General features: G+C 38.6%; 1 protein-coding gene across 2 annotated transcripts; it reads right to left on the bottom strand.

Annotated features, from left to right (window-relative positions):
• Positions 1 to 5,264: 5,264 nt before the first annotated feature.
• LOC122064114 (choline-phosphate cytidylyltransferase 2-like) lies at positions 5,265 to 10,830 on the bottom strand. 2 transcript variants are annotated; one of them, XM_042627829.1, is made up of 8 exons: positions 10,509 to 10,830; positions 8,151 to 8,264; positions 7,028 to 7,123; positions 6,712 to 6,754; positions 6,468 to 6,623; positions 6,256 to 6,324; positions 5,803 to 5,901; positions 5,265 to 5,678 (listed from the first exon to the last, which is right to left on the bottom strand). In XM_042627829.1, the coding sequence occupies exons 1-8, from the start codon at positions 10,688 to 10,690 to the stop codon at positions 5,583 to 5,585; spliced, it is 855 nt and encodes a 284-aa protein (XP_042483763.1). In that variant the 5' UTR covers positions 10,691 to 10,830; the 3' UTR covers positions 5,265 to 5,582. The 2 variants fall into 2 exon arrangements, with proteins under 2 accessions (XP_042483763.1, XP_042483762.1); XM_042627828.1 differs by having other exon boundaries at positions 6,244 to 6,324; positions 10,509 to 10,828.
• Positions 10,831 to 15,756: the final 4,926 nt, after the last annotated feature.

Consider the following 15,756-nt stretch of genomic DNA (forward strand, 5'->3'; position numbering starts at 1 on the left):
TGTTTAGAATCATAGAGTGGTGATAGAACATATTGGCATTAAGAAAATGCTTATTGGCTTTCACAAAATGGCCTAAAAGTATTTGTAGAACGTGTGAATCATTTGAGATTATGCAAATTATTATGCGTTTGATGTTTATTAAGACATTACTATGTATAGTTGATGATTTCAACCTCAAGTTTTCCTGTTATTTATTTGGTTTGCTGCTCAAATAAAGTCAGAAAAAGAAAAATGCCCATAATTATGAAAGGAGAATAAATTTTGGATCCATAATTGACCCTGGGACTGATTCTATAGAGTTGAAGCTTGCTATTATACCATAAAACCCACCATTCTTGGACTTCTACCTTAACCTTCCTGTTGTAACCCGACAGTCACTGAGAGGGGGGGGTGAATCAGTGAGTCCAATTCCGATCCCCAAAAAACTTGACTGATGTCTGGTCAAGAAAAACCTGATATACCTGTCCCTGTTTGCACACAGTCGTATGCACACTCAGCCTCTCATAGGCACTTCCAAGTATGCACACCCATTCCACATTCCACGTACTTCAATATCAAATGCAAACAACAAAAACCCACAACACAGAGTTTTTACGAGGTTCTGCAATTTGCCTACATTCCCGGAGTAGTGCCTGCAAAGGCTTCGTACCTACTCAATACACTACTTTTGACTGCACCCACAGTCGGAAGCATCCACACCCAATTTTCTCAAGCCGAAGCTGAGATGGCACTCGTAGTGTCGATACAATGTGTAGCACCCACTACATGGGAGCACCCACTTCCGGTGCTTAGCACCCACTAAGCACACAATAAATAATACAATTAAATTGGGCTTATATCAATGCCCTACAGTCAAGCTCTGCCTAGCATATACATCCACAACTAGCTAGCATGCTTACAGTTCATCCACAACTAACCTAGCATGTATGCATTCATCCACAACTAACCCTAACATACATACATATATATAATGTAAAATCAAAGGTTAGAGAATCTCACAACCAATTGCCTGGGATGACTGGAAACTTGTATTGACAAGTTTGATGCTTACACCTTCTCTCTCCTTGGCTTCTTGCTCTTCAAAGCAAACACATCCTTGCTTTCTTCTCTTTCTCCTTGGCTTTAAGTTAATGTATCATTAACACACTTCAACCACCTCTTTTACCTCCTTTAATGGCCTAAGAACATTTATCATCAAGTATTCATCTTCATTCAAGGACCAACAAAGAGGGGGAAGCTTCTCTTGCCAAAACCGTAGCCTTTATTCACTCAAAACTCATTTTTATTGCTTCCATGGTGTAGAGCTTGAAAAAATGAAGAAGCTGCGACTTGGTTCACCCAAATCCGAGTTAAAATGAGGGAGATATGACCATTTGAAGCTGGAGCAGTGAGATAGCCTGAAATGAAATCTTCGTAGGGGTGGCGTAGGCTACACCAGCGGTGCGCGCAACAAGGGCGAAATCTGACCGTAGATCTCATATAAAAGATCTTATAATCTAAGCCGTCGAATTAAAGTAATGGACAATAGATCTAAACCATTAGATTTGAATCTCAATGACGTCATCATGGCATAGGCGCTGACATCGTCAGAAGTGTTGTCGATCTATGATTGGTTGCTTTTTCGGATTTTAAGGGAGCTTGTCTCCCACTCACAAAAGAGAAATGCTTATCGACCGTTGTATCCGAATCCTCCATGATGGCTTTAATCAGATTTCATGAGATCATTAAGATCCAAATCTTTTTTATACCTTCTATACACGCGCGAAACACCACAACATACCTTGATAAGGTGTAGCGCCAGTGCATCAAGAATTATGCACCTAACCAATCAAATCCTACGCGCAAGCAACTATCTCGTCCATGTCAGCCCAAAATCTCAGCAACCTTTGGATGGGCATCAAGCCTACGTGGTCGAAACTTGACCATCCATTTCATTTCCCTTTACTCCTCTTTATTACAATCAAGCCCCTGCCTCCATATATTTCAGTGCTTAAAGATCCCTTGCAACTCAGACCTTCAAAATCTTGAAATTACACAAAAGCCCTTCAAATTTCAAAAATAAATTCTGAAAAATCCACCCAACACCGGGAGCAACTGATGGATTTTCGGTTTGGATTTTCGAACCGATTTTACGAAAACACTTATAACTTTTTCATACGATATCCGATCAAGATGAAATGAAGTGCATTGGAACCATAACTGGATGCTCTACGACTTTTCAGAAGACTCAACCATCTGAATCATCAATGTAAAAAGACCAAAATGCCCCTAGACATTTCCAATGACATATCTTTCTCATACGGAATTGGAACGCGATGAAATTAGAACCGTCGGAAAGAATGTATTTTTGTCGTATTGTTATATGTAGAACACTTCCTTTAAAAAATTCATCTTCAATGCCGAAACTGCCCTCGACTGCCACAAATGCCGTAACTTCTTCATACGGTATCGGAATGTGACGAAATCAAATGCACTGGACTAGGTAAATTACAATCTATCTTTTTCATGAAGAACCAATCTTCCAAAAATGTCATTTTCACTGCCAAAAATGCCCTCGATCGTAAATAGGCTAATTTTGCCAGTTTTGACCCAGAAACCCGCACCACCTATTAATGATGTGTTAAACCACTCCATGCATACCAAGCTGCTCTATTATCTCATCGGTGACACTGGACACTGTCATGTCATCATTTTCATCCACGTCACCCAAACTGGCCACATCATCACCGCCACGTGGCCGAGTTGCCAGCAAGGACAACCATAAACAACACTTCCCTCCTTGGATAAGCTTATCATTATTTTGGATAGGAGCTTTGATCACACATCAAAGGAGGATGGGCAACAATGGTTTATCTAACAATCAGTTTACTTTGGCCTATACCAATTTTGGATGGACACATTCAACCCAAGAAACCGAGGCTAGAGGAGTTAAACAAGGAGTCGATTGTGCATTATGATTGAAGGATAAGGAATAGAAATCTGGACCGATGCAACTGAGGTGGTGGACTTGCTGCTACAATCGGAGAAACATCTATGGCCTCAGGAGTTTCAATCTTGTTTGACATTAGGTTGGGTTTTTGACATTCTTGTTCAAGGAAAGTTCCAAGTTATTAGGATGGGGACTACAACAATTACAACACTAGAGGGAACAGAAGCCTATGGCATTCTTTAAGGGATAAGATAGGCAGTTACCAAGGGTTGGACTGTCGATGAAGTTTGGTTCTCTTCCAAGAGCTTACTTCAACTTATTTCAAAGCCTTCTAACAGCAACTGGCCATTCCTTTCTTTTGCAACTTTTTAGGAAATACACTCTAACTTTGGATCCATTCTTTATTTGTATAAATGTAAAAATTCTAGTCCTGCTATGATGTGTTTATGACAACTCGCTAATAGTGCTAGATTAGGAAATTCACACCTTCCTAATGATCATGATGTAATGATAGATTGTCTTTCTGATAGATATGTTTCTTCTCTCATAAAAAAAAAATAATAATAAAAAATATAATAAAATAAATCTTGTTTGATATTAACTTGTGACTTAAACAATTTCAGTTTTTGTGTGTCAAGAAAATGGACAGACAATGCATCTATGTAGTTCATGTTCTACCTCTCCAATCTAGAACTAGGCACTTGCAAGGAGATGTTACGAACAATCTTGTTAACCTTTTTTTTCTTTAATAGCAAAACAAATAAAAATATTAAGTTAAAAGGTAAACAGAGTTTGTGGTCCCTTGATCACTGCCTTACCGTCCATAGCGTTACAGTCTACTTGTTAACCTTTTTCTATCTAATTTTTGTAATTAATCTTCATTTCATAAAAAGAAAAAAAAAAGTTAGATCTTGCCACATAAAGGTTCATCTTGCCACATAAAGGTTCATCTTGCCACATAAAGAAAGAAAAAAAAAGTCATCTTAATACATGAAAGTGAATGACCTATACGTTGGACATATATTGCCATGATTTGTGGGTTAGAAGTCTAATTTTGAATGTTAAATAATTCATTTGGTCTGAACCATTGTTGGAAAATCATGTTTTTCGACCCGACTTGTCCGGTTAAAAACCTAGCGAGTCAACCTAGTTAAACCTAGTCAGGCCGAGTCTTGTTTTTATGTTTTATATATATATATATATATATATGCAATAAATATGTAAATAAATCATAAAAATACAGAAAAATATGAAAAATACAGAAAAAAAAAAAATAACATATCAAAAATTCGAGGGTTGCAGGCAAGAGTCTTTCTCTTGATTAAAACGTTAGGTTAGGGTTAATGATTAGAAAATATAAATTATAGCTTCCAACAATCCAACTTCCAACAAAATAAGAACTTTGGATTTAGGAATACAGGAAGTTTGTTAGGTCTCAAGTTCCTTTTGCTAAAAGGAAAGAAATAAGAGAAGTTACTAAGTTAGGAGTCCTGGGGTTTGGGATTGTAAAGAGATTTATTTGATTTTTTTTAAGTGCATTTTGATATAATGACCAAATTCGGTGGGTTTTTCAAGACTCGGCCAAAAAACCGAGTCAATGAAGAATCGTCTTGACTCGTCTCGAGTCTTTTTTTTTTTTAACACAGGGTGAGTCTTCGTAACTCTTGACCAGGAATCTCAAATTTTGACTCGACTCGGGCAAGTTTTTCCGGTCAAAACTTGGTTTTCCAACTATGGTCTGAACCTGGATTATACAATATGGACCATATATTAAATTTGCAATGTAGAAGCAATTTTATTGACATGTGAAAACATGGCCCAAGTAGGAGAATATTAGCTGATGTGGCCCAAATTGCCACATCAGCATAACTGTCTATTTTGAGGAGAGGTATTGCTATGACCTTTCCTTCCCTTGCCTACTTTGATGATTATTTATTATAATGGAATTGCTACAATGGTTGGATGTTCTGCGAGATGTAATGACTCTTATTTTGTCATTTGATGGTAATTTTCATGCACGAATTGGTGGCTTTTATGGCTTTCTTTTGCATGGATCAAAATAGGAGAATTTTGTTTCCAAGAGAAAGAAAGAGGGAGGGGGGGGGGGGGCGTGGAGGGAGAAGACCCATCTACCCTTGATCAAAAGAGGCAGAGATCTTTTCCATAAAAGAGAGGTTGGAGCAAGCTAGAAATTTGAACATTGAAACATTAGTAGTGAGATGTGGTCTCTATTAGATGTAAATTAAGGATCCAATTAGCTGCTTAACAGTAAAAAATAGCAAAACAGGTGCATGGTTGAAATGCGTACACATGCGTGCAAAGAACACAAAGTCCATAAGCATACTTCTTTCCTTGATCATTAAACAAATAGAGGGAATGGCTAAACAGTCGACAAAAGAATGCAACAAAACGAGGAATTTACCTCCAGGACAAAGACACAGGGTACAACTCTTAACTGCTACAGTGGCAGTGTAACAGCAATTGGATTAGACGAAAAAGAAAAAGAAAAAGGAAAAGGTTAATTGGGGATGACAAAACTAATATCAGTATCAGCGGATGAGCAGCACCAGTTCGGCACGAAGATGTGTAGGCATGCAATGAGAAGGAATATCTACAAAACACGATTCCCGCACTTCAGTTCTATCAATCACTCTCAAGATTTCACTGCCCCTTCTGGGAGGAGGTTCAGCATCACTTTTGACTGCTGCCTCTTGAGGCCTTCCTGAATCCGGACCTTAATCACAGTTTCCTATTCAAAATGTAGAAGAAAACCACATCAGCATCATCGAAAACAATAGAATCAATAAACAATAACAAAACTGACATAATGGTTGGTGGAAGCTGAATCCCAGAAAGAAAAATTACCAACTCACCATTATGTGGCAACTTTCCTCAAACTTCTCAAGGAAGCCAGCAACCCAACGGTCTGCATTCTCCACCCACTCTCCATGCTGCATACCAGCTATCTTTAACTGAAATAAGCCCAAAACAGCGCTGTTATAAAACTTTCTAGCTAAGTGATATGCAACTATGATGACAGTCAAACCTAAGTTGAATACGACAATTGAATATATATAAAACTACTCCCACCGGTGTCTGTATTTTCTCAACAGTACACTACAACTCAATATATAGAACTCTTTGAATCTATAACCTTCAGACTGAATGTTGACCTTCGAGGTTTATTAGCAAGACTTTAAACTGTATGGCAATAGTGTCAATTCTATCATGGCTTTGTGCTTATTACATCAGTGAATCAAATTCCTCTAAGAAAGACACCAGATTAATTGCATCTAAGGTCCGGAAATACAAACCTTCTGCCCCACCTTCTCTTGATGTTCCTTCACTTTCTGACGTAATTTTGTTATCCCCATGTTCACTCTCAGTTGTTTCTCCTAGAGCAAACAAATTGCAGGCCAACTTAGATCAGTGAAAAGCTATTACAAAACATATAAAATATTAAAAGGTTGTATATCCAAACTAAATCAACACAATAATGTACTTCATTACATGTGAAAATAAATTTATGCAGTTGTACCTTGACATAGCTCACACCTAGGTCTTTCCTTGTGTATCCACGGGCTAAGTTACGCATAATGTACTGATTGTAGTCCTTAAGAATCCTCATTATAAGATCAGATGTTGATACCCCTTCTGTGCGCTTTGTCTCCTTGAATTTCCCCATAGCTTTTACCTACATCTTAAAGTATCTTATCAGTATATCGAAGCAACAAGCAGTTGCAAGTAGGAAACCATAATTGAGTTGGAAAGAAAGAACTAACAAATTCATAGACGTCTTTGCCTGCCCCACTTGCATCTGCATATCTAAACAGAATTGACGCAGAAAGAAGAATAATCAGGTCTCTATAATATGACAAAGCAGTAAAATAATGACACATTTCACTACTGCGACCACAATTCATTTTCTTTAACAACTGCTAAAATAGAGGATTAAAGCTAGAGACTACTCAACATCATGAGCATTGTAAGAAAAGTTAATTTTGTGAAATATAACTAAGAGACAACATGTGCCAAGCTAATATATATTAAAGCAAATAGCACCTAAAGTACGAAAAGGAATGTGCTGATCATTCTTACGGGAGAGAGTCATGGGCCACATAGTCTATCTTGTGCTCCTCAATGAACTCTTGTGTGATGACCCATGGAGCATCAGGAATAACTTCATCAACCCACCTATGAAAGAATAAGTATACGATCATGGATTTCTCATTAAAATCACAATAGGATACAAACTTTTAGCCATGAAAAATGCTGTCACACTGATATCAGTAACAGGAAATGGTAGCGACAAAAAGTAAAGTGTAGGGTTGCCAAGTGTTCACATATATTGCTATAACAGATAGTGGGGGTACCATTCCAACCCTCTTTTGCATTGTATCCTGCTGCCACACTTTGATAGGAGACGAGATATTTCTTGGAAAAAGTGTCAAGCCAACTTTGTCCAAGCAAATATAAAAGAATAAAGAGTGGAGGTCCAAGAACGAGCACATGGAATACAGATAATAATTTCAACATTGACTCACCATCCCAAAAAACACAAAAAAATAAACAACCGAAAACAAAACATTGCAGATTCATGCCTCCCAAGGAAGGTAAGCATCAGCAAAGTCATGTCTCCATACTTGCAACTTGCATAAACAACTGAAGCGTGAGCCACAAACTTATGTATGGTTGTTATCATTATCATTATTTTGAGGGATTGTGACAAAGGGTTATACCTAATCGGGGAGCAGCAACAGGGTTGGTACGACAGGTATACACATCATGCCACAAACAAGAGGGATACCCAGTAACTGGTCCCATTTTGAATGGAGGAAGTCACATGCAGAACTTTACATGGCTGCATTATTTTTGGACAGCCCAAGAACCATACATTTTTCCTATTTATGTCTCATGTGAATCTTCTTTGCATCCAATTTTTTCAATCAGAAAAACATGAGAGCATTGAAAGAGTATGAGTCAACAACTAGTAGTAACTTTAAGGCCTGACACAATAATTTAAGCAGCATAACCAAAAGTTATGGACATACAGCAATGCACTGCAAGAAAGCAGCTCCTACAAAAGTCACATGCATCGCCATCAAGATAGTTCCCCAAATATAAGTCCACAGAACATAAGAATGTGACAAGAAACCAAATATATCTGGCATGGAAACAAAATCAAAACAAAGAAAGCTTTAAATGTTTAAATGATAAGGACCTGCAGTGACGTAGGGACTCATAGCGTTCAGCTTCAGTCATAACAGTTTTCCCCTTGTATCTATGTGTGACCTCATCGTTGCAGCACCCAACAAGTAGATATGTGTTGGGGAACCTACAAATATTAACAAATCAAATGGGGATCCACAAACAAATTCTACACTCAACTACTGTAATTTTATCAAAATTAACGTAAGAACTGAAGAAAATTTTAAGCTTGCCAATCATCCACGGAGGGAAAAAAAAATCTGTCAAAAACAAAAGAAGATCATCCAGCAAAGTCCAAATCCAAATTAAAAGTCCTAGTTTATAATTGAGAGCTCTAGGCAGGATTTAGTATTTTGAATTTATTCACATAAGAGATTGTAGAAGCCCAAACCATAAGAGCCTAACAAGGAAAATCCAAAGTAGGTTTATTTTCTAATAGGTGTGGCTAGTAGAAAGGTAAAAGAAGACAAGTAAACCAAAATGGATAAGGCTGGTTGATCAGAGTAACTTCAGGAAAATAGATAACCAAAATCAGGTGCCAAAGGAAATAGAGCAAAATAGGAAGGATCATATGAGAAAATGAAGGAGAAGATTATGGGCTGTACGTTAAAGTAAACCTAGAGGACTACAAGAGCTTATGAAATGCAGGTTTTTTTAGGACACGAAAGCATCCAACTCATTTTCTCATGGCTGATTTATCTGTACATGGATTTTTCAGGTATTCTAAAGATCTAAGCTTAGGGTTAGAGGTCTGAGCTAGTGAGAATGAGTTATCAAAAACAAAACACAAGAAACCATACAAGGCCTCATTTTCTACAAAATCTAACCATTTGCAAGAGCTGGAATAATCATTTCTTGAAACTATGTCAATACAACAGATGAATCCAAAACCATGGAACCCTTACCACACATATATCAGTACAGAAAAAAAAAATAAAAAATCATATTACGCCTAAAGTCCCAAATACCATGTTGTTCACTTGATTCATGGAAAATGTCCATGAAACATATGTAATATACACATCACGGCACCTTCATAGACATCATCAAGAAATTTGTCCTGAACTCAGTTATATGCATCTGAAAAAGTAAATATAGCTTTACAGAATGAACAGATGACCAAAGCCATGTTCTTGCTGAGGATGTTGAAAATACTGGAAACTAAAACTGCTGCATTTTTACAAGTTTGAGCAGTGGAGTTACACAACTTTTTGATATCCTAGAAGAAGAGGCTTCAGTCCGAAAGAAAAAAACTAAGTCAAGTGTCACCAAAGATCCATCCAAACCAAAAGAGTAGAATATAGTCATATACTCTAGTATGCTGCTTCTCACACATCATATTTTGTTCCTTGCCCACTGGCCCAATCAAAGTGAAGTCCTTAGTAAGGATATACAAGCAGCATCAGCTGGAAGATAAGATAACATTGGATGGTGGGCATCATCAGCCAAATGGTTCCTAGTTTCAAAGAGAAGTGAAAGATATCTTCTCAGTGTTCTCCCTGAGCCCCTCAGTAAGGCATGATGCAAGTGATTATGGAGGACAATGATCCTCGTTGATAGCCTAAATGGAAACACACAGCACAGTGGTACACTGAGAAGTGCTGCACTTGTACCAATATTTTCCAAAATAACACAAATAAATGGAGTTGGTTCCCAATGAACCAAATAAGAAAGTGCAATGCTTCCTTATGACTATCACTAGATTATACCATGCACAAAATGCTGTAGAACTACAGTTGCCATTTCCCTCAACCTTAGTGAGTAGAATGACAAAAATCATGGAGAAATAAACTTCTGTACTGCAAAGTGCAACTAGTATTTTACGACTTTCTAAATAAGAATCTGGCATTACAAGACATCACTTATAAGTTTTTTACACATGGTCAAACATTTTTTTTTAATTAGTAAACCGTTATTAATCCTACCATATTTAAGTTATAGAATTCTTCTATTTTCAAATTGTTTTGAGACTCATACCAAGCCTTCTCTGCATCCAGAAGTTCATCAAATTCTCCCCAACTAGAATGTGGTCGATGTCAAGTGTTTTTTTAATAAAGAAAATCAATCAATCTTTCGAATCCTTCAATCTTCTACTGCTTCAACTATTCCCAGTGGCATAGAACCACTAAATCAGGGTTCAAAAATCCAGTTCTTCATATCCAAATTATCAGTACAAACAAAATAATGCCAGGTGAAAAAAAATGGCAATGGGTCCCTAACATAATAAAACAACTTCAAACACCCATTACTTCCATCGGTTTAACTACATTTCCACAACCAAGCCACCCGAATCAAACTGGAGAGTAAACACCGAAAATTGAACAAAAGCTCCCAAAGGATTAAGAACTGGAGACAATTGAGAGAGACTCACAGTTTTTTAGCTTGCTCGAGTGATCGAGCGTGACCGAAGTGAAAGAGATCATATATACCATCGGCATAGACACGTAAGGGCTTGTCCGAAGACAACTTCCCGGATTCCCGCAAATCCGCCGGAGAACCAGCAGCTGGTTCGTCGTCCGCCGATCCCTGCTGTTTCCGAGGCAAACGTGCCATGAATTCTCCAATCAGGTTAGATCGAATGCAGATCTGAAGTCAAGATCAGTGGCTAGAGAGAGAGAGAGAGAGAAGAGATGAGGAGAAAGCGAAGCAGAGAAAAAAACGCTCGTCTCGAATTGGAGAGGGAAAGAGAACGCTTTGCTTATATAGTTATATGGGGCAGATTTTTTTTGAATTAACAGCACAGCATTTCAGCTTCTCAGCTAAAATTAATTAATTATTAAAGTATCTATGTATTAAGTATTAATTAAAACAATAATGACAAATTGTTTTCTTCTTTCCCTTAGTTTACGGAAGAACCCTTGTCAATAAATTTTTTTTAGTTCAACATGTTTTGCGCAAAAGAAGAGAGAGAGAGAGAGAGAGAGAGAGAGAGAGAGAGAGAGAGAGAGAGAGAGAGAGAGAGAGAGAGAGAGAGAGAGTTAGAGTTTTGAACCCGGTCCAACCAAGATGGCCAAACCATACAAGTATCTATCGATTCTCTAGTATAAAGATGTGAATTTGAAACCATTCATCGAAATCAAATGGAATTGTTTGCTCCCTAAACCATAAAACCATTTCTTAAATGGTCTGATTTTGGTTTTAAAATTGAAACCATGATTCGATTTTGATTTTAAAGTCTAAACCGTTTAAAAAAATCGTTAAACCGATTAACACATACGTAGTAAGTTTAATTTATTCAATGTTAAGTTACATACATTTCAATAAAATAAAAATTACATTAAACAACTATCAAAAAAGCATATAGCAATAAACAATTTAATTCAATGTTACGATTTACATCTATTTCATTAAAAAATTTAAAGATAAATAAGTTGTTTGGATAAAAAATTAGAAAACATAAAAAAAAAAACCATTTATAAATGATTTTATTTTTACTATATGAAACCGTTTATTAAATGATTCAATTTTAGTTTTACCTAAAAATTTTGCATCGAATCAAATCGGACCATCTACATTGGAACCAAATCGATAAGCACTCTTACTCTAGTATAGCTGGATTGGTGTCTCCAGTCTCCCACCTTATGCTCACCTCTTGGTAAACAAAATTGGGGAAGTGTTACCTGTAGCCTCCCGCCTCTGGGGTATTGTAGGAATTATCAAGCATAGGTATTTTAGTCATAAAAATATTGAGTCAATCTCATAATATGTTAGGAACGCATTTCTGAGCCAAACACAAAGATTGCAAAATGACCACAGAATCCCTCTTGATCAGTGCCTAAGTAAGCACTCTCATTTGTGTTTTAAATGATGTAAACTACGTGAGAAACCGTGGTGAAGGAAATGAATTGGTAGACTGGGCTTCGATGATCCCAACGATTTGATTTTTATTCTTTTATTCTTGTTCTATTGACCGTTGAATCATTCATTATAAGAACCTTCTCATTGTGGGCTTTTTTGAACTAATATTAATTTGTAGAATCTAAGGTTAGGAAGGCGACCTCTCTTGTGACCATCTGGAAGGAATGGAGGAATATAGCAATGTGGTCAATTATTATCTATTGTTTTTCCTTAGCTCATTATTAATTAAGTAGAAAACTCGTGCGAAATATGGAACACCGAGAGAATAAATTTATAGCACGATTTGATACAAGTGACCGCATGTTTCGCATCTAGTTCCCACTCTCCTTCCCTTGCACATATATATATATATATATAGCAAAAGTTTTTCTGATAGGCACTCTAGCTAACTGTATAGCTGGTCGGACCAATCGCATCTTTTTAAATGGAATCCAAGAATCCCAACCGTTCGTTACGATATACCAAATCTAATACGAAATAATTTCATTCCCTACATAAACTTTCTTTCCCGACCGCTATTACCCTGCTGAGAGTGTTCTCATCCGATACCAAGTCCAGCGGAAATTTGTGCAATTGCGTTTCTCCCGCGAGTTGTATTGTATTACAGTAGATGATGAAGCTCTGTCATGGCGTTCTTCAGCTTCTCAAGGTCCTCTCTCAAACATAAACCTCTCGTCCTCTCGTCTCATCTATTGGGTCCTAGTGCATCGGTTCTCTTCAACTTTCGTTCTGTTAACCATTGTCCAACTCCGAGTCTCCGACTTACGAACCCTCCCTTTGCCCCTACTTCCAAAACTATATTTTGTTTCAATCTGACCTCCCTTTAATTTCAGATACTCCTACCAAGACCAATCTGTTGATCTAGCTGAAAGGGTTTCGAGAACCATCAAGCTTCTCTCCCGTTGGTCCTAGGCCCCTTGGCGGCAAATGGAATGGAACTTTCACTATGGGGAACGACCAGTGTATTCAGAGAGGGTTTTGGAAGAGAGAAAAGCAGTGCTTGGGGATCCCTTACAGAAGAAGAAATTGAAGATTTTGCTGAGCAATATTGGCATAGCAACTATGCCCGAAAGCTCAATTTAGGTGATTCTTTTCATCTTACTCAATGCGGAGTTCACTTCGATTTCTGGTATCATTGAGCTGAATCTTGGAGGAAACTGTCTTGGGCCAGAGGTTTGTTATTTCTTTCTTGAAGGTGACATAATTCATTGATTTTGTATTAGATCTTTATAGAGATAATGAGCTGCTGCAAAAAGGGAACAAAGTAAAATTAACTTGTCTTGTGACCTGAGAGTTACAATATTTTTGGATACTAACCACCTATTGAATCAAAATTTTAGGTGTTGCTGCCAAAAAACCCCGCGAGCTGGTCCTGCACAAGCACAGACGGCGGAGGTCCGGAACTTTGTTCGGGGTTAGTCCTCCGACGCTCAAGTTAGGGTCGGCCGCACAGTTCAGTAAAGGGGTAATGGTGAGGGTTTCAGAGCTTACCTTGTTCCTTCTTCTCGGGCCCTCTTATAAGGTTCCTCGGGCCTAGGGTTTCCTCTTGCCTTCTGGGGTCCACCTTCCTCTCTCTCCCCGTCCCGCTCCAATACCTCTGTCCTCCTTGTGGGGAATATTCCCCTCATGCAAACGACGTGACAGAGTGTGATAGAGTCTTCGTACTCCCTACCTGGCGGGCGACACGTGTCCCGGTGGGCAACGCGTGTCCTCACCCTACTGAGCCGTATGATTTGGCTGTATCATTAGGAAATGAGATTGGTAAGGAAGTTTGTATTCTCTGCAATCACTTGTTTAGTTTTGCATTAGTTGATGGTCCTCACAAGGCTGTTCAGATTTTTTCCACAATCATCTGGACACAAAATAGCTTTCTGATGTAACTCTATGTAGTTATTATTCCCATATTTCTTCAAGTTTTAATTTTTTGTTTATTTCTGTGCAAATGAGTAGAAAAATGCTAATACCCTTCTTCAAATGCCCTTTCCAGTGTAAAAAATTCAGCTACTTTTTATTGCGGGACCACATAAACTATTCAGTCTTCACACTAGTGGTTGTGCCCATATTCCGTACTTCACTTATAAGTTTAACAACCGAAACTAGAAATATAGAATTCACTCATGCTGAACCTTTAACATCATTATACACTTATTGTAATACCCCGCTTCTTAAATCCGGTCTGATTTCACGGTTGAACCGGTTTAACCATGTAGGAACCGAGCCAGAGGAAACTAGAGCAGGTTCCTTATGGGCTATGATGGCACGGGTGACCTTAAACACCGGCTGGCCTGACAAGTCCGAGCCAGTGCCAGAAGAGACGGGAGTGCCCAAACCGTGTACGTGCACCTACCATAAGGCTATGTATAGATAAAATAGGTATTATATCCGTATTTTAAGGTATATACGTATGCTACATCATATGCCTGGGGTGGGGTTCGCGCCGAGGTCCGAACCCGGTCAAAATCCCAAGTCTTGGCTCTCAGGTGGGTAGGACAGGTGGGTACACCCACCCAGAGTGACCCATCCAAGTGCACTGTTCACTTATTAGGAATTATATATAAAGCTTTATGATTTTCTCTTCTTTCCATTTATTACCCCCGTACGTTGGTGAGAAAAGTAAAGAGGAGAGAGAAAAGAAAGGGAAGAAGAAAGGAAGAGAAGGAAGAGGAAGAAAGGAAGGATTTCAGTGGAGCCGAAGCTTGATCTTCTCATTCCGGTGCCGAGAGAGTGATCTACAGCTCTAGATCTACAGTTAGAGGTAAGCAAAGTTGGGTTTTGTGAACATTCGCCATACCCAAGCTTTAAACCCTTGATTCGAGTATGGGTTCTTGAGATCTTGTAAACACCCTTTGAAATGATGAATATAAGGTTTAATAGATGATTTATGTGTTGATCTTGAAGGATTTGAAGAGATATTGACAAGATAGAAGAAGCATTGTGAGTTGAAGTGATTTGAAGGGTTTGAAGTCGTTCTTGAGCAAAGAAGGTAAGATGGTTTTCCCTCACTTGAATCTAACCTAGATCTAGGTTAGAACCATCCTATAGGACCTTGAGGGTGTGAAGAATGGGTGGGGAAAAGCCCCATTTGATTCCCCAAAGAATGGAGAAAATGGGGAAAAAACAGTATCTTTTCCGCCAAGACCGGTGGGTACAACCGGTGGGCTCCTACCCGCCTGTGGGTACCCACCTGAGCAGGCAAGGGGGCCTTCGGGCCCAACCTACCCGCCGGTCTTAGAAGGGGGTCCCTGGCCCAACCGGTGGGTACAACCGGCGGGCCCCTACCCGCCGGTCATAACCGGTGGGTAGACAACCCACCTGTCTGACCCACCCGTGTGGCCCTGAAGGTGATCCTTATGTCCGATCGAACCCAAATCGGACGTGTGACCTTCTTTTGACGTTCTAAACACGATTTTGACATCGGATTTCATTAATTTTGATTCTAAAATGGTGAAGTACTAACCCCGCTCAATTATGTTAGGTTCACCAAATCCTACCCGATTAGCTCCGGATCTCACCCGTACCGAACGGGAATCCTTGTACGCTACAAGTAAGTGGAGAGAGGACGTTTGGCCTTGTTTCAAGGCATTTGTTTGGCATTCATATAACTATATCTAATCTAGTCATGTCATCATGAATATGCTATATAGATTAGTCATTCCACACATTGATGTGTATATATGCTATGTTTACTTTTCAAATGCCAATTGAATGAGATGTTATATGTTGAATGTGGACATCATGGTGCATAATGCATTGTTAGACTA

Source organism: Macadamia integrifolia, unplaced genomic scaffold, assembly GCF_013358625.1.
Source record: "Macadamia integrifolia cultivar HAES 741 unplaced genomic scaffold, SCU_Mint_v3 scaffold1527, whole genome shotgun sequence".
Taxonomy (NCBI): Eukaryota; Viridiplantae; Streptophyta; class Magnoliopsida; order Proteales; family Proteaceae; genus Macadamia; species Macadamia integrifolia.